At 35.9% G+C, this 24,854-nt stretch overlaps 1 protein-coding gene across 2 annotated transcripts in view; it reads right to left on the reverse strand.

Annotated features, from left to right (window-relative positions):
- The window catches only part of Lrrc69 (leucine rich repeat containing 69), a 102,057-nt gene that overhangs the window by 3,232 nt on the left and 73,971 nt on the right, over nt 1–24,854 (reverse strand). For both annotated transcript variants that reach the window (XM_040293871.2, XM_005328680.4), the window contains 2 exons: nt 19,486–19,587; nt 14,505–14,684 (listed from right to left, as the gene is read on the reverse strand). In XM_040293871.2, coding sequence (XP_040149805.1) covers nt 14,505–14,684; nt 19,486–19,587 — 282 coding nt within the window. The remainder of the gene's footprint in view (nt 1–14,504; nt 14,685–19,485; nt 19,588–24,854) is intronic.

Here is a 24,854-nt window from a genome sequence, read left to right on the forward strand (position 1 = left end):
TTTCTGCTGGTACAACATATGTCCATTCGAAATGAGCATGTTACAAAGGAAAAGTGACACACTCTGTGGAGGACCACTCTTCATAAACCTCATTTAACAAATCCTCCCGACTGTCAAAGACAGTTACTACATTGTTGTTTACAAATAGAAATTAAAACACCAAGCAAAATATCCTTTTTGTCAAGCTAAAGACGGAGAAGAGAAAAAGAGTTTATAGACATGCTTTTGTTTTGAAAGGATATCATTTAGTAAAAAAAAAGCTTTAAAAAGTGAAACGCTATACTTAAGTTTAATTTCTCACTCTTCAACTATTTTTATTATTTCCTAAGGCAAATAAACTCAATTATATCCCTTTTCTTCCTTCAGGGAAAAAATAGTTTTCCACTCTAAATTTAAATATGCATGTTTTCTAAGTTTTATGTTTGTTGAATGGGTAGAATTGGGATATTTTTAAATCATTCAACATATGACTCAATGACAATGACTTCCATATTTTAAATGTTGATAAATTAAAAATTATTGAATATATTTGTATAGCACACAGTATAAAGTTCAGATAAGGTTTCAATATTATGTGAAGCACAAGAAATAGAACAAAGAGTAAAATAATTTCCTGTTTCCTCAGGAAAAGATATCATGAAAAGACGAAACAATATCCCCATCCCAACCCTTACAAAGATAGCGACATCCTAATTCACAGAACCTATATATATGCATGTCACATCACATGGCAAAAAAGAGTTTCGCAGATATGAATAAGTTAATGACCTTAAGCTAGGTAGATTATCCTGAATTACCCAGGTGGGCCCTAAGTAAACATAATCATTGTTAAAAGTGGAAGAGGGAGGGCTGGGGGTGTGGCTCAGTGGTAGAGTGCTTGCCTCACACGTGCATGGCCCTGAATTCGATCCTCAGCACCACATAAAAATAAATAAATAAAAATAAAAATATTGTGTCCATCTACAACTAAAAAAAGAAAACAAATAAAAGTGGAAGAGGGAGACAGAAGAAAAGGTTCAAGTGATATGATATGAGAAGGGCCAGATCTACCAAGACTGGCTTTGAAGATGGAGAAAGAGCATGCGTTAGGGAATGTGGGCAACTCTAGAAGCTGTAGAGTACAAGACAGTGGATTCTCTTCCATAGTTTCCAGAAGCCAACTCAGCCTGTAATGCCTGTTAGCTCAGTGAGACTCATATTGGATCCCTGACCCATTGGACCCCAAGACAATGAATATCTTCTGTTAAGTCCCAAGTTCAGGGCAATTTGTTACAGCATGAATAGAAAACTTAACAGTGGTCTCACATTCCAGATTAGCAGGACTTGTTACAAAGGAAGAATGACACTCTCTCTTTGAAGGACCAGCCCTGGGGAAGGCAGTCTCTCTCCCTCTATGGAGTCAAGGCAACTGCAATCTAAAAAAGACTTTGTTTGGTCTATTCCCTTCATTGTCCAGATGAGGAAACAAGTTCAGATACAGCAAGAAAGTAGGTGACCTACCTTAGGCCTCATGTTCAAGATACAGACCAGACTAGAATCCAAGTTCACAAGATTCTGTTAATCATAGCTTGTCCCTAGCCCTTTCACTAATGAATGGTTGTGATTAGTGGGCTGATATTGCAGAACAGATTGATAGCATTACCAGCTGTAGGAAAGTGTGTATTTTCAGATAATGTCCAAGAGAAGCATATTGCTCTACTCTCTTCCTGTTTCAGGTTGATGATTACACATGTTCACTTGAATCATCCAGCATCACTTGAAACTCCTCACTGATCTTCTTTCCCTTCATCCCGCCCCCGTCAGAGGTGGTACATTCTGTCATTTCCTTTTTGCGGTATCTCCCTTCAGTGCACTTACTGCTATACCTTTTTCCTACTATAAGACGGCCATTCTAACCTTTCTTTAGTTCCTCTTCAACCTCCAAGCACACTACTGCTAAATGACTAAAAAACTCTAAAAATTTTTTTTATATCATGGACTTGCAGCCAACTTTCAATAGATGCCACTCAAAATTGGGTCAATTTCAAACATCTTAGTCTATCCTATAACAGGCTTATAGAATTTTACCTCTTTTTTAAAATTCTGTCTCTTCTTCCCACTTCTGTACACAAACCAGTTTTATTGATTCACTGCCCTGGGAACATGATCTCTTCTCCTCCATGCTGCCCTCCTCTTCTAACAGGTCCTCTCAGCTTCCTTCTCCATCTGTCTAAATTCTGCCTCTTTAAAGGTCTGGTGTAAGACACCACACTTTTCTGGGTACTTCCCAAGCCAGACAACCTGCAGTGATCTCCTATTCCACCGGGAAGCCCTAAAGCAATTGGTCTTTACTACTTGTTTAGCAGTTAGCTTTGACTGCAAATGTCTTTTACTTTTTTAGAGCTTAAACTCAAATTTTTAAACCACTAGGGACTGAGTAGGTCCTCTACTTATTTACACCCAGAGTTTCCTGCTTAAAGTAGGCCCTCAGATATTTATGGAGTAACTAAAAATAATTTCTTAAATCCAAGATGGAGATTCAGAATGACAATTCCTCTGAGACTTCAATGACAGTGCAAAGGCAAAGAGCACTACTCTGTGGTTAACTCCTCCGTTTAGCAAGGGTTGCCATACATTCAGATACACACAGGACAGCCTGGTTTCTTGATAGTTTTCCGGCTATTGATAATGTTCACTTCCACTCTCAAAAGCATCTTGGCTTACATGACAAATTCCATGGTCATTCTACCCTTAGAGGATTTTGGACTGTGGTAAAGGCAGAAATTAGAAAAAAAAAAAATCCTACCCATGTCCAAGCCATCCAGGAAGCTAAGTGGAATTCTCTCTTCTACAGACTGGTCCTGCTCGCCGCTACTACCTCCTGCAAAATCAGTGACCTTTGAATTTCACCTGGGAGGTTCAACATTTTGGTGATGCACAGCTTCAGATAAATGTAACTTGAGTTGAATATATTTTTAAGATTCTTTGGGAGAAAAGAATCGTAGATGCTGCATATAACTATGACTCTATCCAGCAATTTAAGGACAAAAGGGAGAGATTTTTAAAGGGAAAAGAGGATTCGGGGAGTTCTTATAAGAATAGAAGTAATCAAAACACAGTGTGTGAGTGCATTTATACTATAATTGTCTTTTGCTATTTTCTGAATAAAATAAAGAGAGTACAATACCATTTCAATTTTTCTGAACAATAAATACATATTACTTTCACAACCATTTAGTATTCAAAATGGGATGCCTTCTGATCCTCTTAGTGTCTAATGTACATTAAATTGACTAACTGCTGCATAAATGTTTTAAAACCTACATTCATTTTCACAGTTGACTGGTTGAAATGATCAGTTTCATAAATGAATGTCAGTGGTATCTTAACAGTAATAACTTTTTACTGCAAAGTAAGATTTTACTCTATAAGTAATGAGTAAAATTATTAAATGTAATCTTATATTATGTTTCATTACTGGCAGTTTGTCATAAAAAAGGGATTAAGGTTACAGATTTCATAAAGTAGATGAGCGTTTTCACTCATTTGTAGTGAGACTTATTCAGTTTAATCTCTTTTGAGGGTAGTTTTAATTACATTACATCATACAATACAGGGTTGAGAGTTCATGTCCAAACTGTTCCCTCCCTAAACTCTTCAACTTTAAAGGAATCTGGGGAAATGTTAAGTTCAACTAATGAAAAACTATAAGAAATGAAAACTATCAAATGCATATCTTGGGCACAGAAACACTCAAGTGTTTGGAAAGGATTTTATGAAACTATTTAGGTTACTAGTCCAAATGTGGCCCAAGTTAGTAGTAACTAAAAAGGATTAATTTTTGTTGCTGTTTTAAAGATTTATAACCTTAGTAGTTAATACTGAAATACCAATTACATTAGAATTATTGATAATTCTTTAATCGCTAAGGGCTAAAAACTCAGATGGCAGGATTCAAATATTTAGAAAAAGACAACAGCTTCCAGATGAATTATAGTAGAGATTAATATTGGAGACAGAGTGTCATTTTTTACCGTCTGTTTTCCAATCATCATGCTACTATTTCCGAAAGCAAGCATGGCATAATCTCACATTCACCTAAATATAAGACATTGTAATTGATATCTGGTTGTTTCAGTGTTTTATGTCAGGAATTAATGCCATCTATCACCTGGGGTTCTCCCTTCTTTGAATGCAAGCACTGTTAGCAGAACATTCTGTAAGGCACAAAAGGACAGACAGTGAGACGCTGAGATCTATCAAGTGGGTTCTCTCTTCATGATAAAGTCTTTACTGTAAAGATCAGCGTTCTCTAAGTTTAGTTCCTGAAGGGATAATCAGAAGTTGATTTTTTTTTCTTAAGGGAGGCTTCTAGACAAACTAATGTTTGTATAATTTCTATCTTCTTAAGTAGAAAAGCAGCATAAAACCCTAAAGATATATAAAAGTGACTATTTACCAACATGATGGTTAATTGATTATCATCCCCAGGTATTTGATGCATGTTTTCATTCTGTAAACAAAGAACTAAGCATAACAAATGTATGTTTCAATTGCTGCTCACCTGGTAATAAATAATCAAGTCTCTTTAAAATTTTAATAATTTTAAATACCCTTAAATTTGCTTGTAATGATTAGTAAGTTCTGTTGTTTAATGGATTTAATACTATATACTTATTCTTGTTTCTCTGTCATACTTTTGCACTATCATATACTATTATTAGTTTACCATTTTAAATTTTAATGATTTAGAAAGAATGGTTGTTTCAAAGTAAAATAATTTTCCTTTTCAAAATATTTTTTCTCATAATCTTTTTACACTCCACTGCCTTTTGTCTATCAACTTATCTAGCCATATAAGTCTAGATTTTGAGTTCTTTTCCCTTTGTGAAGATATTATTTTATTTTTTATGGCTTCTATTACTGCTAAGAAAAATTTACTTTCAGTCTACTGTAATTTCTTTATAGGTGACCTATATATTTTTCAAAACATTTTGTCCTTAGCTCTTAATAGTCTGTCTTTGTTATGTACAGTTTCACCAAAATGTGCTTACATATGGATTTGTACTTATTTATTCTACCTGACATTCAACATGATTTTTCAACCTGAGAGATTATATCTTTCTTCAATATTTTCTGCCATTAACTATAATCTACACCCAGATGTCTGGCTTATTTAATTTAACTACTGTGTTTTTAAACCATGCTATATCCCCCATGCACTCTGTTTCTGTTTTTATAGTGCCTTCAGACACATTGAGCTGATTGAAAAAATAATTCTAACTTCTCTTTTAATATTTTAAAATAAATTATTGAATACCAAATCTCTTTATTTTTTTTTTATTTCCTTTCTTCCGTCTTTGTTGTTTCTTCAGTGATAAATAATGTTTAACCTTGTGTGTGTGTAAAGTCTTATAACAAAATTCTTCCATCTATCTTTTCTGACCTATATACCAGTGGTTGTATGTTCCATTCCAGAAATCAGTAGAAGAAAATCTTTATCTCTCTTTTATATGATGGTCTTTCAACTGAATGAAGGTAGCTACTAGAAATACCTATATCACCATCAATCAATAAATTTATTTGCATACTCTCCTATGGTTCAAAATAAAAATGTGCACACCATAGTGCAGCAAAAAGAAATCTGAAGGTAATATTATAAGGAACTACATAAGCTGAAGTCTTAATTTTATTGTTTGATAGATTTGAAACTTGTTTAAAAAAAAAAAACTACTAGACTTTGCTTAGCCTTAGTTTTCTCATCTATGGCTGGAGACAATGAAAACCACATCAAAAAGCTAATATGACGATGGGGAACTCAAGTTACTCAAATATTATCTCTAGTGGAAAGTTTCCTTTACACTTCCTATGTAGATACTCACTGTCGGTGATTCCATAAACATGGAGGTATAATGCTTTCTGAGAATGCTTATAACATTGCATTTAAAATATATAGTCTGTGATCTGTTCAGTGGAATGGATTGTGTCTGGGATCTGAAGACCCCAACACAGCACCTTGAAAACAGTAAGCATCCAATAAAGGTATTAAAACAAACAAACAATAAAACAGTAAAAATAATTTTGTAAATTGAAAAGCACTACCACTGGCCATTTTCTAGCTATATAAAAACTTTCAAATCTCCTCTTTAGCATATTCAATTCCCTAATGTGGTGGAATACAACAAAGCTCATTATGTGGTCACCAAATTCTAGCTCTATTAATTTCTAAAAGTATCAAGACACAATCAAAATATTAAAATCTTACAACCGGTGGCATATAAAACACACTGATTTCAAGCTCCACCTTCTGCTAGCTCCTTCCACATCCTACACTCATGCACATATTCCCGCACCTCAAAGTCTTTTCTCACCTTCCAGGAATCACACTGTAGCTCTCTTGCCTTTTAACTCTACATTTCATGGAGATTACTCAAGACTTGTTGACCTTCTGTCTTCTGGTTAATGCAGCCTGCTTCCAACCCTGCCACTTAGTGACACAAAGGACACCATGGTCCTCCTCCAATTTTTCATCATTTTTTCTCTCATCTTGGCATATTTAATAATTGCATCTTTGAGCCTATATTGGAGTAAAGAAGGGACCAAATTTTCTCATATTCAAAGCATAGTGTGGAAGTGTTTGAAAGAGGACCAGCAATGGGACTTAAAAAGTCAGAACAAGACAACACAGGGAACCTGATGGATAGACATCAATGGGAGTAGACACCATCGTGGAGCAATGACCATATTCGAGGTCTAGATAGGATGATCTTATACCTCAGGGGATGCCCATATATAACAAAGGACATTGGCAGAACATTCTGCTCCCACATCCTAATGCCATGAAACTATTTAAGAGGTCCAAAAGATGGATAGTACAGGAAGAAAGGGAGGGTAAGGAAATTGTAAATGATAAAGATTAAACCTGAAATAACTAACAACATCCTAAAGTCAGCACACAAGCTAGGAATTGACTAGAATAAATTTTCCAGTAGAACGGGAACCCAAATAGAAGAAGAAAAACAAAGTTCTATTTCTTACACATCTGCATTTTAAAGTTGGACAATTAGTGCACTCTCTACTAGATTTTTTTTCTTCTATCCTTGTGTTTTCCTTCTTGTTCTCCTATGCTAATTCTACATTCTTCCCACCTTTTAAAAATCACTGTCTTCAAGGGCTCTTTCTCCTCATTGGGCAAATCTCCTTGGGCAATCTTCATTTCCATGGCTTCAATAAATAGTATGCTTACATAAACCAATTCTGTAATTCACATCACCAGATCAAATTTCTTTTTGTCAAACAAACATTTCTTTTTGCTATAGCACTTACAACTATCCAGGTAGCTTTTATAAACTAAAACTACACCCAAAAATCAATATGTTGAAGTCTTAACCCCCAGTAGTTCTCAAAGTGACTGTATTTGGAGATAGGATCTTTAAAGTGATAATTAGGTTAAAATTAAGTCAATTATTGGGGGTTCTCATCAAATATTATGAATATCCTTATGAGAATAGTAAATTTGGACATATACATGCACAGAAGGAATACCATGTCAAAACAAGGGAAAAATCAACCCTCTACAAGTGAGGGAGAAAGCCCACCAAAGAAGTCAAGCCTTCTGACACCTTGGCCTTGAATTTTTAGACATCAGAATTCTGAGAAAATAAATTTCTGTTTTGAAGGCCCCAAATCTGTCTAGTCTATAGGAGTATCCCTAGCAAACTATGTAATAGCTTTCAAAAGTAAGTTCCAACTTGACATACAAGAGCCCTCTCCCTCACTCCGCTTGTGTTTCCAATCTTGTTTCCCACATGTCACCTTCAGAGAGTTCTAGTACTCCTTGTGCAATTTATCTGTACAAGATTAGCTTTGCACAGGCAGCTGCCTCACCCAAAATGACTGCCCACTGGTCCATGATCTACTCTAATGCCTCCCTATTCTTCAAAGCACATTTCCAAGAGATGCCTTTTAAAATAAGTTTAAACCTTTATTGTGTATCCTCCATATACCATATATAATCACTGCAGTTGGCCTCAGGTATAAATCAAGGAATATCCAATTTAGTTGGGGTACCTTCTTCTCATAGAACCCTGTGCACCTCCATATCAACTTATTACAAGAATGTCATAAATCCCTTCTTGCTGAAAGCCTTTGATTAAAAAAGAATAACTCCCCTTATTAAGCATCTATTGTGTTATCATTACTAGGCACCTGCTATGCTAAGTATCATCTATGCATTACCTCACATATCCCTCACCACATCCCTGTAAGGTGGACACTACTATTATTGCCATTTGACAGTGGAAGAAGGTTTGCCTCAAAGAGAAAATTAAGCTTTCACTGCTAGCAAGCACTGCGGCTGTTCTTCAAGCTTAAATTGTCAGATTTCAGTCACTTTATTCTAATTCCACTTCTTGCAGGAATTTCTCAATGACCAGGGTTCTGCATTCCCATATGCCTGTCAAAGAACCTGACTCATAACAGGAAAAAAATAAACGAGTTTTAGTGGATAAACAAATAATTACAGGAACCTCTTCAACATAAATATCTTAAATTTGGTTGAAGTAGATGAGGAATGATTGGGTTGTAAACCTCTGAAAGATGGCCCAGGACATCTGGTTGAGAACAAAAAATCATACACCTGAATTTCCTCCTCAGAGTTGTTTACCTGGAAAACTTATTTGACTTCTCTGTGCTTGGAATTTCTCATTAGTGTCCTGGGTTGTTCTGGACATTAATAAAGGTATTTTAGGAGACGTGTTCAACACAGCATCAGACATACACTTGGTGCCAACTAACTGTTAGCCGTCATTATTTTTATTAGGTTGCAATTTCTGCAAAAGGGATTTAAAATGAGACTAGCAATTCATCAGATGACTTTGAGATGGAATCTGTCAGAATAGAAATGAATAGGGCAACTTGTCCAAGGTGTTCATAACATGGCCAGCGGAAAATAGGGTTTGGGGCAACTTTTGCCAAGTAATCTGACATGTTGTAATCATTAAACGACTCTTGACTACAACAAGCCATTCCAGATGGTAATGTGAACAATTCCACAGATAAGTTACACATGTGCTCACGATTACATATTTACTCCCACCTTGTGGACTAAAACATTCATTTCTATACTTTCTCACTGATGCTCTCTCTTTGTTCTTGCTGCTTAGTTCCAGCTAGTTTTAAATTTCTCCTAACCCATTATTTCAATGTTCTCTTTGGCGACATGGTTTGTTCTTGGTCCAGGTTTTTTTGAAACCTTGACATTAGCCCTCACTGGTAGCAGGTCTGCCAGATTGTGCTCTATGCTGCATTTCATGGAATATATTAATAACCTAATTAAAAGAAAAAGAGGAGCTGGTATTCAAATCCAGATTTTCTGACTCCAGTAGAAACCAAACATGTACCAGGCTGTGTGTGAAGTTTTCTACAAATGATGAAGGGAACCAAAGCAGTCCTTGAATTCCTGGTACTTACGTTCATGGTAAAGAAAGTCCTTGAACACCAATGAAATAAATGAATTCAAATTTTTCTAAGTGCCATGAAGACATTTCCATAGCAAGAGCATCAATGTGTTAAAGGATTAGACAATTGAAATGGCAGTTTCTTATTCAAAAGGAACTTCTGTAGGCATATAATCACAAAAATAGAGGCTTATATACATGTTGCTGGGTTGAGGACACTTTCTTTGATTAAATGTTTCTTTTTTTAAATTTGTTTTCTTAAGATCAAGTAGATCTGCCTAGTACAGACATGATTTTTCATGAGTGGATTAAGAGTGGGAAAAATTAACCTTCCATTTAGGCTCCCAATTCCTCAAGAAAGTATTTTACAAATCTCTTGCCAATGTGATTATGGTGATGGTACAAATTTCTTAGAAATGGTTTATATGAGGAATGAGACCCATATACTTTCTGAATTATTTTAGCATCATTCCTTTGTGATGAGTGAGAGCTCATTCATAAAGAAGTGGGTTATCATGTATAACATTTTTTTCTATTTGGATTAGTAGTCTTTGTTTCTTTTATTAATTTTTATTGGTGTATTATAACTCTACATGACAGAGGAATTCATTTTGCAATATTCATATATGCACATAATTTGATCAATCTTGTACCTTCCTTTTCTTTCCCCTCCTCTCCCCTCCCCCCAATCTACTTGATCTACTCCACTGATCTCCTATTATTGTTGTTGTTTTAATCTGTGCACTATTCTATGTATATTAAATTCACTGTAGTATATTAGCACATAGATATAGCAGAATTTTGTAGGCTTTATTCCTCAGTACTTTTCCATGCCCTTCTCTTCTCCCTCCTTCTCAATCCCCTTCCTCTACTCTATTTGTGTTCCTTCTATTTTTGAGAGATTTCCCCTGCCTTTTTGTATAATATGTGTAACATTTGCAAATACTTGCTAGATTCAAAAACTATGGCAAAAGACATTGTGAGAAAAATTTTAGAAGCTCCATACCACAACCATAGCTGGCTTAGATCTCTTACTCATTGGAGTAAAATCCCATTGCTCTGCAATCCTGTCGCCTGCTACACAACATTCCTGGGTAAAAACCTGACATCAGGTGATGTGAACTAAGTGACAATCCAAATTTCATCCTACAGAATTATAAATTATCTACTTAAAGTGGTTCTTATAAAATCTGTGTTCTGGAGCTGCATTGTACAGGCTCAGTGGTAGAGCACTTGCCTAGCATGTGTGAGGCCTTGGGTTCAATTCCCAGCACTGCATATAAATAAATAAAATAAAGGTCCATTGACAACTAATAAATAAATAAATAAAATACAATAAAATCTGTGTTCTGCTTCTTAGATGTGAACAGTTAATACTGGGAACCTCCACAACCTATTCATGGCTTATTACAGCTAAAATAACCTACATATTTTATGGACCATCAACAGGGGTTACTTTTGATAAAAACTCTCTACTTGATATGAAGCACAGATACTTATTTATTTTTATTTCTTTGAATCAGAATCTTTTCTTTTTTTCCTAGAAAGTGATACAATCTCTCTAGGTACGAACTTTTCTTGATTTTTGTCATCCCAATTTGTTCTAGACCAAATGAATTTTAAAGGCAAAAATATAAGAAGCCAATGAAACAAACTACTCAAACTTGATGACTTTAGGTTGAGAGTATAAAAAATGTCCACTGTATTAGTTACTCAGGTTTTTGAGCTGATTTCAAATTTTTTTCAAAATGAAAAGTTGGTGGGGAAAAGTAGTTGTTCTTACTGGACTTTATCATGAACGGCACACAGCTAATTTCATAAAAGAAATTCCCACAATTAACAATTTGGAGAAACCTAATATAGCTCTGAAATATAAGTAGTGATGATCTCATCCAGCAGTTAGAAACGTAAACCTATGAAACAGCAACTAATAACGCTAGTGAAAATACATTATCAGCATCCCCATAAGCTCCCCAACTGTCCTTGGGGAAGAAACAGCTGTGAGAGCCCTAATCCTGGCTCCAAAGACACTTAGGAACACAGATCTCTGCTGTAGGAGCCTTTGTTCTGCTTCCAGCCGGATAAATGGAAAGCCTTTCAGCATGACTTCCAAGAAGCAGACAGATGGAGAGAAAACTCTACAATGTGCTCTCAAGCTGACTTCCTGGGGATTTACTCAGGGGTTCCCAGGTGGAAGCCAAATGAAAATATGTGTTGGTCACCCATTCACACAGTGGATTTACCCCTTCACCAACTCTCGCCTTTTCTTTTTGACTATTATTCATATCTCACCTTGGTCACTAGAGGTCATTCATTAATTCATACATTCAATCAATGAGTCTTGCTCTCAGCTATGGATAAGGCACTGAGGAGTCCTTGCTCACTCAAAAAGACAGCCCTGAACAAGAAGGACAGAGATTCCCCGCCCTGATTGCACATGAAAATCAACAGGGAAACTTGATAAAATTGTAGATGCCCAGGGCCTTATATCCACAGATTCTGATTTAGTAGGTGTGTAATGGAATGTCTGTATTTTTAAATAGCTTTGTAGGTAAGTTTGGTGAGTGATTAGTGATAAGATCCACTGAGGCAGCTGTAAGCCAACTCAGCTGAGATCCTTTATTAGCACAAAGACTGCCTCAGTGGAAAGACACTTTCAATCGCTAAAACCACAAGGTTTAGAATCAGACTCTGTAGAAATGATATAAGAGATCATACATATAGCTCTGCTCCAAAATCTGCCCCCCACTGCCTCCCACCACGCAAACTCGCATATCCACAACTCTAGATTCCCAGCACACTGGATCAGAGTCTAGGGCTTCAAGCTGCTCATGTTCTTTGGTTGTAGGAATTTCACACTTCCCATGCCCAAACAGAACTTCTATCTCTCCCCCAACAAACCTGCTTCTCCCTTAGTCATCCCTATATCAACAAAAAGCCATCTGCATTCATGTAGTGATTTAAGCCGGAAAACTGGAAGTCTTCTTACTTCTTCCTGCAAACATATCTCACTCAGATCCATCTATCTCCACTGTCTCCACCATCGTTCTCTCTCACCCAGTTTGGGATGATAGCCTTCTGCCTAATATCCTCATGTCCTCACCTTCTTCTAATCCACCCTCCACTCAGAAGTTACCTTTTTGAAATACAAATCAGGATATGTCACTCTTACTTAAAATCCTTCAGCTAGGTTTCATTGCATATTGAGTAAAAGCCAAATTCCTCAGTGAAGACTGATTGGTATTCTGTGAAACAACTTTTGCCTACCTCAGCGTCACTTTCGATTAATACTCTTCAGTCAGACTGAACTGCCTTTCAGTTCCTCAAATCAGTAAGTGATTTCCCATCTCAAAGTCTTAATACACACTGTTCCCCCTCCCTGGACATGCTCTTCTCTACTTCTTTATTGAACCAACTCCTCCTCGTCTCTTAAGTGTCTGTTAAAATGTCCTTTCCTCTGTGAGGACTTTCTTTATCCCAGATTTTAAAAGGGAATTTCTTTGTTCCTTGTTTATGACATGTACATGTTATGATTTGAATTGTATCCCACCTCCGAAAAAAATGGAAGGTTGAATCCTTACCCCTAGTGCCTTAGAAGATAATCTTGTTTGAAGACAGGACCTTTGCAAAAGTAGTCAAGTTAAAATGAGGTCATTAGGCTGGGGATGTAGCTCAGTGATAGAGCACTTGCCTAGCATGCTCAGGCCCTGGGTTCAATCCCAAGTACCACACACACTCACACAAAAAAAGAGTTTAGTATGGGGCCTAATCCAATATGACAGATGTGAGAAGAGGAAATTTGAACACAGATACACATAGAAGGAAGAGAATGTGACAAGACGTGGGGAGAAGAGAGTCACTTATAAGTCAAGGAGAGAAGCTTGGAACAGACTATTCCTCACAATTCTCAGAAGGAAGAAAACCTGCCAATAACTTGACATTTGACAACAAGCCTCCAGAACAGAGAAAGAATAATTTCTGTTCCTTCAGCCACCCAGTATGTGGTACTGTTACATCAGCCTTAACAAAATAATATATTATCCGTCTATGTCATAATATTTATCACAATTTTAAATTGCATGTGTGTTCATTTGTTTAATGTTAGCCTCTTTCACCAGATGATAATCTTCATAATGACAGGAACTGCATCTGTGTTTGCTCATTTATTTAACATTATTACCAACCATTGCACTATGTGCTGTCCCAAGAAAGGCCAGTGTTCACCAAAAGCAGAGAGGAAGTTATGACATCAAGAACATATGTTGGATGGTCTAGAACAGATTTAAGAAAACTACAGTCCCTGGTCCAAATCTGGCCCACACTCTGTTTCCATTAGACACATGAGCTGGAGTTTTCACATTTTACACAATTAGGAAAAAATATTTAGTGATATGTGAACATTACATGAAATTAAAAATTTAGGTTCATAAATAAAGTTGTATTGAAATATAGACACATTCAATTACACATTGTCTACACATGCCTTCATGCTACTAAGGAGAGTTACGTAATTGTGACAAGAATCACGTTGCCTAAAATATTCACTATTTGGCTAATTTTAGAAAAAGGAACCTGCTGGGCACTGGTCTAGAACATGGTTTATGAGCTACAAACTGGCCAGGGGTGCTTAACTTCCAGGTGACATAATGCTATAACTCACATCCTGGCGCATTTGGTGTTCTAGAATGTCATTATGACACAAAGTAACCAGCATGTGCACCTGTTTTCCACCCAAACGACATTATAGACTACTGAAAAATTCTTCTCCCTAAGAGAACATAGTTCTGGTTTTATTAATAAAAATAATGAAAAATTATTTACTGATTACAAATTTTCAATTTCCTTGGAACTTTGATAGAAAGTATGTTCTCATAAAAAGTGTGAAAGTAAATGGAATGGGTCATGATTATCATTGCCAGATACACAAATTTATCGACCCAAAATTAACCTACTACCATAGAAGTCAATGCTTAGATATAAGTCTATTTAGTACAGGTGGATTTAAAAAATAAGGACAAAACATGGGAGTGGGCCTCATGTTCATATTCACAGGAAAGTACCATTTACCTTTGGTGGAGGAATGAACCGAACACATTCCAGCCATATGGATAAAAAATATTTTCCACATATTGGACATTTTTTTCCCTGAGAGATTAAGTTCCTGACCTCTGGATACTGTTCAATAGCACACATTAGGAAAGGATGCTTTTTTGCTAGCTGATTCATGACATATCTTGATGTTATTTCCTAAATTAAAAAAAGAAGAATATGGTTTCTAAAATTGTTTTTTTTAAATCTTACATTACATTGATTCCCATTTTACTAATTCAAATTTCTTATTCCTAAGTTTTTGTTAAATGAAGATTCTTCAGTATAATGAATTAGGTTGTAAAGGACTGACATTGTAAATAAGTTTGGTTTTAATTAATATAAGTAAGTTGCTTCCATGGTAATACATTTATGTCTCCCGCATACAGGAATCAAAGTTACAATAAATTTGCACTACCTGTTTAATAAAGTAATATATAGTTTAGGCTCAAATTTGGTATATTTCATTTCAGTAAGCAGGACTGCACAAACATTCTGACTGACTCAAAAATTGAGTGTGTCATATTCACTAAGGTCTAAATAATTTTTATAATCATGGCTTACAAGCCAGTATCATCTTCATCAATTAGCAGCTTATCGGGAATGAAGAATCCTGACTATAAACCAGTAGTACGGAATCAAAATCTCAACAAAGCGCCCCAGTAATCTGTGTGCATATTAAAGTTTAAGAAGGGCTGTTTTAAATGATTAGCCGTATTAAGTACCTGAATATGCCACCTTGTTCAAGAGCAATAATCTCTATGAACTAAATCTCTGAATTCAACCTCTGTTAGACCTGGTTACATAGGTGTTCAACTGATTTGTGCAATCATAATATTATAATATTAAATTATAATAGAGGTAGTGAGGAAATGGAAGTTGCCTTTCGCCAGGGCCGTCAGCAACATATCATCCTAAAGTAAAAGTATATAATATATAATATGTAAAATCAAACCTTCACTAAGAACACAAACATTTGCCTCACTCCCTAAATGTTTGCCCATTGTCTATGCCAGTAGCACAGAAGTCCTGTATAATGTAACACAAACACTGCTTGAAATGCTAATGGTATATGGGCATAGTTTACTTGGGACACTTTTTTTCCTAGCCAAACTGAAAGAATTCCCAAGAGGATAAGAATAGTCCACATCAGGCTCTCATAGGAATCTTTGGGAATATATGCACGCGTGCATACATACATAATCTTTCACTCATTAACCCCAATTAAAATCTTTAAAATTTTTTAAATAAAAACAAACTCCTACAAATTCCTACAGCCCTGTTCCCTGTTACCTTATCCCTCCCAGTTAACAAGAGACTTTATGCTGCAAACAACCCTGAGTGTGTGTTCCTTAAATGTCTGGTCCTTCAATAGCACAACCTCCTACCGGATTCAGCTCATTCTCCTGGGTGGTTATAGGACTGAGGTCAGCTGAAAGAATGAATCTGAAAGCACTAATATTACCAGGACTCCTAATTCAGATGTCCAATGCCCCCCTTTTTCAAACTATGTAAGCAGAGCCTAGCTGGTGTTTCTAAATGAAATACATTGTTAGCTACATGAATTCAGTGGCTAGGTCTCACTATAAAGCTGAAGAAAATTCATGGGTAAGTATTCATCACCCCTAAATAGAATTTGTTGAAATGCATGAGACCTATAAATAGGTTCGTATAGATCACTTTTCCCCTTCATGATTGCTGGACCCAAACATATTTGTTGCACTCAGTATATCTTGACAATTCTGACATCAACCTTTCTTTATATTCTTCTATTTGCTGCCAATGTGTTACTTTGGAGGAATAAATGTACACCATTAAAATATAAAGTAAAGCTATTACCTGGAAATGCAAGTATATATAAAGTAAAATACTATTTACCTGAACAATAGTACCTTTTAGAACACCTCTGAGAGATACATTCAATGCAATTTTTTTTTGGCAGTAAACAATTTAGTAATGGCCCAAGAACAGGATTATTAAAAATTAGGAAATCTTTTAAAGGCAAATAAATTGTTCATTTTGAATAGCTTATATGTTATTATTAGAATATTTGTAAGCCAACTTATGCAGGTCAGTTATTCCTATTTCTAATTCATCATAAATTGGAATTATTTTCATGGGAATTATTTTATTTTTCCTTACATGTGATTATTTCATTTATGTTATGAAATTATACATCTATGATTTGTACTTATATAAGCATAAAAAATTTTAAATGTAGAAACAAATATGAAACCTTAGAAGAAATGATAGGCTTTGTAACTATTTCAAAAATAGCTGTCATGTTGTATATGAGAGGCACTAAGGAATTTAAGAAGAATTCACTGTCAGATTCAAAGAGATACAGGGGTTCAATCCTGGCTCTGGGATTTATAAGCTTTGAACCCTATTTGGACAAGCCTTTAACTTCTCTGATTTTGTATCCCTCCTTTTAAAAATAAGGATTTTTCCAATGCCATCACATAAAGTTTTGAGAATTCAATCAGCTAATACTGGTAAAACAGTATCGCAGGTATAATACAATATATTCTAGTTAATATTTTGTTATAACTTAGTTATGAACATTCAATTTTAGCTTACCTATCTATCTCTGAGATGAAGAAGTTTTAAAAATTCTCTACCAAGTCATGACTATTTCAAAACTATAATGTTTTGACACCCAAAGGAGGGAGTTTAATCAGTAACATTAACCAAAAATCTAGTCAAAATGACTGTGACTTTAAGTACAAATATAAAATTTATAATTAATTTAAGTCATCTTTCTAAGAAAAATTCTTGGAGATTTTTTTAAAATACCAAAATATTTCACATACTGCAAGAAAATAGTAATTCTTATGAATATAAGTATATATTTATATTATATATTACACGTGATACTTTTTGTGTGCATATAAAATTAGCTCTTGTGCTTCTGGACTTTATAGTTTTGAAAATTAGAAAAAAAATATATTGCTGTCATCCTGAGTGTTGGCAACGTTCTTGCCCTTGAAGTCTGTCTGAGAGATTGCTGCCATATTGGGTTACCTGGTCATCCAGCCTTCTTCACAAATCAGAATCTCCTCAGACCAGGAATACCCAGTCTCCATTTTCCTCACCTTCCTTCATCCAATTTCTGAGGCAATATTGCAGTAGAAGTTTAATGTTCAATTCTTTAACCTGATATCAGTGTCCAAACACTGTTTCTGTGACCTTGAACAGGTTATATAACCTTTCTGGGTCTGTTTCTCTATAAAAAGGGGACCATAATAGCTCCTATCTTTCCAGTGTTATTAAAAAACTGCATTATCCATTCCTGTTAAATACTTAGAACACTTAAATTCCTGCCTTATTACAAGGAAGCATAAATAAGTGTTAGCTGCTGATATTTGGAAATATTCTATACTATTCTGATGCAGGAGGAAAAATGGGTTGTAAGGAATTAAATAAATTGAAAGCTACAATTTTTCAATGATTTAGGATTGAATTTCAAAAGTGAGTATTTTTTCCACACAACAGTAGGAAATAATATTATTTATAGACATATTCTCTAAAAGGAAAATTTGAAAAGAACTAATCTGTAAAAGAATCCAAATCTTTGCCCCACCAATTTCATTCATGGAGATATGGACATGAGCTAGACATTTACTGTGGTCATTGTTGCCTTAGACAATATAAAATATAAAAACCAAAAAGCCAAAACTTATTAATAATTCAAATAGGTGGAAATAGTTGAAATGTTATATGACATTACAGAATATCATATTTCTATCAAAAAAGGTGTCAATCTCTTTTCCTGACTGGAAAAAATTCACAATACTTTAAGTGAAAAAAACAAGTTTAATGTATAGAGTTTGAATTCATCTTTGATTTAAAACACATCTGTATGCATAGGAAGTTTCTAGAACAATAATGTCATAGAGAAGAGTGGTTATATCTATGCACACTACAATTCTGAGTATTTTTTATCAGTTTCTAATTTCTCTACTCATGGTAAGAATCTTCCCAAAGCAGTATATTATAACTAATTTTTAGTTTCTTCTTTGTCCATCTGTATTTTCTAGTGTTCAGTAATTAGTATGTATGACTTATACAAAAAGGGGGGAAATGTATTTTAAAACAAATTAAGCCATTGAAAAGGGTTGGTTGTTTCCTACAACAGGAAATGTGAACCCTATACAATTCCTGAAACTCTTATGACAACCTTACATGCTCAGCTAAGACCTAAATGGATCTGGGAGAAGTCCAAATTCATGATACCCAAATATGGGAGGATTTGCAATCTGTAACTTGTCAATTATGAATGCAATGCTTTACTATGCTTTCCTATTTCTTTTTTTAATATCACCAATGAGGGGCTTGGTATGGTGACACATGTCTGTAATCCCAGCAACTTAAGAAGCTGAGGCAGGAGGTTCACAAGCTCAAGGCCAGTCTCAGTAACTCAGTGAAGCCCTCCACAACTTTGCAAGACCCTGTCTCAAAAAATAAAAATGTCTGGGGATGTGACTCAGTGTTTACATCTTCCTCTCCCCCTGCCCCCAGCTTTACTTACAAGTACAAAAAAAAATCATCTTGTTTTACTAAAGTAAACATGAGTTCTGGATCATATTCATTCAGTCAGTAGGATTGGAGACAAATAAAAAGGAGATAGAAGAGGTAAAGACCCCACTAAAACAAATCAAATGCATCTTTAGATGATACAGGAAAAAGTACTTAGAAGGCCAAAGTGAAAATAAAGTCCACTCTTTTGTTCCAACAAAATATTTCCATTTCTCTGTGTTTAGTCACTCTGGAAATCAGATAGGATTACATTGGATTTTGTAAGCAAGTCAAAAAATTATGTGTAGGATTCACATTGCCAATGGTCTTATGTTACATTAATCATTTGTTGGCTTGGCCAGAACACTTTAAAAGAAAGACCTTTTGAACTTTAAACCATGGCTTTAGTTTGAAGACTTATGTGAATGAAGTAAACCTTCACCTGTAAACTCCAGATGTCCTCTTGTTGCAGAGCAATGGCTGGCCGCTTCACGAAAAGTGGGTTTTCCTCACAGTAGAATTCCTTCAGCTTCAGATTCTGAAACTTTTAAAACAAAATAACAACAAAATGACAGATGTCCCCACCAAAGCTACATTTTCAATAAAATTAGACTAGAATTATTTAAGGCATTCTAAATTAATATTTTTTAAATGGGACATCTTCTAGAAGATGTCATTACAAGTATAAGAATTTTAATGCTGGCATGAATGGGCAGGATCTTAAAGGTCCCTCAGTATGGTCACATCCCCCATGTTGAGTGGCTGAGAACATGCTGAGGGTCACAGAACCGATCAGTGCTAGAAAGGGGTTTAATAACACAAATGCTGGGAACATTTTGGAAATACATGTTAGGAAACCAAGCATGATGAAAAATATTCTGAAATGCAGCATACTCCAAATTTCAAAGCTTGTCTTAGCATCCATGTATGTCCAGTGAAGAGCCCAAGAACTTATGTAGTTTTAAAAGTTAAACTTGTTCAAGGAATTACAGCTCTGAACCTGAATTCTGCAATAAAATGAGGACAATAAAATGAAGATAAGACTGAACCTATCTTCAGTGTTATGCTGATCAACAAGTTCCCTGGGAGAAAGAAAGATTAAATGAGAAAGGAAAAGGAGGAAAGAAGGGAAGAAAGCAAGAAGGAAAGAAGAGAAGAAAACAAGAAGGGAAGAAGAAAGAAATACCCTGAACACACAGTTGGAAAGACATATCCAAAATCTACTCTTGTGAGCCAAGGTAAGTTGGCTCTGACACAATGCAGCATCTCACAAAATTTATGGGAGAATTAGATTTCTGCGATTTCAGCCCAGGATTTGAAAGATAGCAAGCACTCAACAAATTATAAACAACTGATTTAAAACATCATTCCAGGGCACCATGTCATTAGGTTTCAAAAGTTACAGTAAAGCTTGTACAACATAGAAAAGACTTCTAAATAAAAAAGCCAGCTCAAGGCCTCTTTAGTATCATATTTAGTCCTGGTTTCACCAGGGGCATTCATTCTAACTTTCTTAATGCAGTCTCCCGTGATATCCCACTCCAGGAAACAATCTAGAGAGTTGAATCCAAAGGCAGCCATACTTAAATGCGGGTTACTAAAATTAAAAGGGATACTTCCAGCACTTAATGTTATACACAACCAATTTTTTTCCTCCTTGTCTTAATCAGTAGCATTCCATAATTTGTACCTAAACTCACAAAGATTAAAAGATGAGCATCTTTGATATGTAAATAGGATCAATATATGTAAACCCCAATAAATTTGACCCCAGTTCAGAGGACACGCATTTCTCTTTACAGTCATGTTTTCTTCCTTCAGGTCCTTTCACTATTATTCCATCAAGCATAATAAAAAGAATTCTCCAGCTTGTAATTCAATACAAATACTATCTGAAAGAAGTTACCTTAATGGAAAATCAATAATGCATATCTTGCCAAAGGTATGTTTCAATAACCTAAAGTCACACTTTTTCGGGTTAGATATGAGGTGTCCCCCACAAGCTCACATGTGAGACAATGCAAGCAAGTTTAGAATTAAAATGCTTGGATTATAAAAGATTTAACCTAATCAGTACATTAATCCCCTAATAGGGATTAACTGGGTGAAAACTGGTGTTACTGGAGAAGGTGGGTGGGTCGTTGGGGGCAGGCCTTTGGGGTTTATATTTTGTCTTTGTTGAGCATAGTATTTTCCTTCCCCCTTTCTCTCTCCTACTCTTTCTCTCCTTCTCTCCCTCCCCCACCTTTCCTCGTTCTCTCCCTCCTTCTCTCTCTCTCTCTCTCTCTCTCTCTCTCTCTCTCTCTCTCTCTCTCTCTCTCCCCCCCTTCTTCCCTTCCTCCCTCCTTCCTTTTGAGATGTCCTTAGCTGCTTTTCTCCATCACACTCTTCCACAGATATTCTGCCTCACCTCAGGCCCTGAGGAATGGAGTCGGCTGTCTATGGACTGAGACCTTTGAAACCATTAGCCCTCAAATAAACTTTCCCTTCTCAAAATTATTCGTGTCAGGTCTTTTAGCCACAGTGACAAAACAGCTGACTAAAACCCACATGGATCTCTTGATGACCACTCTGAATATTACCAGGATGTGAAATTCACGTCCTCTCTCTTTAGAAATATTGAGTTTCCTGTCAACATAGCTTCTGAAGAAAACAAAATTATTTGTTATCGTGGTCACTCCAGTAGTAAAATCAGCTACATTCTCCCCTGATAATGAAACGTTCCCAAGGTCTGTTCAGAGTCTCAGTGCACGCCTGTTTAAACAGCCAGTGTTATGAGTTTAGTCTCAATTGAGATGATTTTGCACACATACACCCTGCAGTGTCGGCAGACATTTTGTTTGTCACAGCTGGTAGGGGGAGTGCTCCTGCATCTAGTTGTTAAAGACCAGGGATGCTGCTAACATCCCTTGAGTACACAGTGCCCCAACAAGTATTATCAAACCCAAAATATCAATAGTGCTGAAGTTGTGAAATTTGGTTTAAAGGCAGAAGAGCATAAAAAGACACTGACCCATCTGATTTGGAGAAGGAATTGGCAGCTCAAGGATGGATTCAAATTCAATTGAGGGTTTTCCTTTTTTTTTTTTTTTAAGAAGTCTTGAGCATGGAGAAGGTAAGTGTTGTGGTTAAGATATGAGATTTCCCTCAAAAGCCCCTGTGTTAATGCAGGAATATTCGTAGGTAAAATGATTGAATTGTGAAAGCTGTGACCTAATCAGTCCATCTTAGCTTGAATGGACTGACTGGTGGTAAGTATAGGTAGGTGAGATATCACTGGAGGAGGTAAGTAACTAGGGGTGTACCCTGGAAGGATACATCTTTCCATCAGCCTCTACCCCTCTATTTGCTTCCTGGCCACAATGAAGTGAGCAGTACTCCTCTGTCATGCCTTTCTTCCATGATTTTGTGCCTCACCTATGGCCCAGAGCAATGGACTCAACAAACCATGAACTGAACCTCTGAAACTGTGACCCCAAAGAAGCTTTCCCTTCTCTACACTGTTCTTGTCAAGTACTTTGGTCATAGCAAATGCAAAACTGACAGTAAATGACAATATACACAAGATTAATGTAGCAGAGAAAGAAGGAATCGCTGAAAGAGAAATGATCAAGTCAAGAACACAGACTGATTTTTGAATATTAACATCTTTTAGTTATGTTCTTCTCTGTGGCCAGAGGAAAGAACGTGTAAAAGTTCCCATGGATACCTTTGAAGGAGTGGTATATTGTATGTTGAAGGAGTCCAATATGATTCCTTCTATTTTGTCTTTGAAATGGAAAGACTATCAGTCAAGTTTTGCAGCATGGTGTTAGTGTGGAAAGAGTCAAAATGGTGAAGATCTGAACATGCTATAGGATTCAGAAGAGGAATCTAGATAGGGTAGATAGGGATATGCAGACATTTGACACATAATTGCTGAGGAACCTACTGAATCCACACATTAGTGGTGGTCCCTGTCTGCATAATTGTCACTTCCCCTTAGCACCCAGTATCCCAGATCCAACATTTAGAACTTGCAGAATGGGTATATCAGAAAATAAGGGAATTAGTATATTACATGTTCTGAACAATAAAAGGACTACTCTTTTATGGCCTAGATTGGATAAAGAAAGAAATAACACTATAAATCTTTATTGAACCAAGAGTTAAAAAAAAAAGTAGGCCCAAATGTTCACCATAAAAAGACTCCTAAAGCACAAGAAGTAAAATCAAGAATCAATAAATGGGATGGATTCAAACAAAAAAGCTTCAGAAAAAAAAAATCAATAATGTGAACAGAGAGCCTACGGAATGGGAAGAAATCTTTACCACGTATACCTCATATAGAGTATTAATCTCCAGTATATATAAAGAACTCAAAAAACTTAACACCAAAAAAACAAATAACTCAATTTAAATAAATGGGCTAAGGAGCTGAACAGGTACTTCGCAGAAGAAGAAATACAATCAATCAACTAATATACACAAAGGTATACGACATCTCTAGCAATTAGAGAAATGAAAATCAGACTACTCTACAATTTCATTTCACTCCAGTCAGAATGGCAATTTTCGATAATACAAGCAACAATAAATATTAGCAAGGATGTGAAAGAAATTGGTTTCAAATTGGTGCAACCATTATGAAAAGTGAAATGGAGATTTCCTCAGAAAACTTGGAATGGAACTACCATTTGACCCAGCTATTCCACTCCTCAGTATATACCTAAAGGACTTAAAATTAGCATACTATAGTGACATGACCACATCAATGTTTATAACAGCTCAACTCAAAATAGATAAACTATGAAACCAACCTAGGTATCCTTCAACAGATGAATGGATTAAAAATGTGGTATATTTACACAAGGAATATTGCTCAGTCTTAAAGAAGAATGAAATTATGGCATTTGCCAGTAAATGGATGGAGCTAGAGAATATCATGCAAAGCCAAATAAGCCAATTCCAAAGAACCAAAATCTGAAGGTTTTCTCTGATATATGGATGCTAATTTTCAATGTTGGGGGCAGCAAGGGAAGAATAGAGTTACTTTAGATTAGGTAGAGGGGGTGAAGGGAAGGGAGGGGGTATGAGGGTAGGAAAAATAGTAGCATGAATCAGACATAATTACCCTATGTACACATAGGACAACACAACCAGTGTGATTCTACATCATGTACAACCAAAAGAATGAGAAATTATACTCCATTTATGTATAATATGTCAAAGTGCATTCTACTGTCATACACAACCAATTAGAACAATTTTTTTTAAGTAGAGGGACATGAAATCTCAATGACCAAGTGAAAAGACATGGCTATAAAATAGTAAGAGAGCTTGAACATAGGAAGAACCAGTGGTCAGATTGTCATTCTGGACTTTAATTCTTCAAATTTAGATCAAGTGAAGATGATGTCAAGATCTAGACATGACTGTATATATGGTTTCAGGAGGTGAAGACTGAGAAGGTTATTGAAATCAAGGATCAAGGGGCTAAGGGAATATAGCTCAGTAGTAGAGCATTTGCCTGGCAAACATGAGGACCCAGGCTTGATTCCCAGCACCACAGGAAAGAAGAGAGAGGCAGAGGGTGGTTTAGTTAGCTTTTTTGCTGCTATAACTAAAAGATCTGATCAGCACAACTGTAGGGGAGGAAGAGTTTATTTGAGGGCTCACAATTTCAGAGATCTTAGTCCAAAGAAGACCAGCTCCATTCCTCAGGGCTCAAGGTGAGGCAGAAGAGGGTGGCAGAGGAAAGCAGCTCACATTATGGTGATCAAGAAGCAGAGAGATAGAGACTCCAGCTCCAGACACAAAATATATACCCCA

The sequence above is a fragment of the Ictidomys tridecemlineatus genome, chromosome 7 (assembly GCF_052094955.1).
Source record: "Ictidomys tridecemlineatus isolate mIctTri1 chromosome 7, mIctTri1.hap1, whole genome shotgun sequence".
Classification (NCBI taxonomy): domain Eukaryota; kingdom Metazoa; phylum Chordata; class Mammalia; order Rodentia; family Sciuridae; genus Ictidomys; species Ictidomys tridecemlineatus.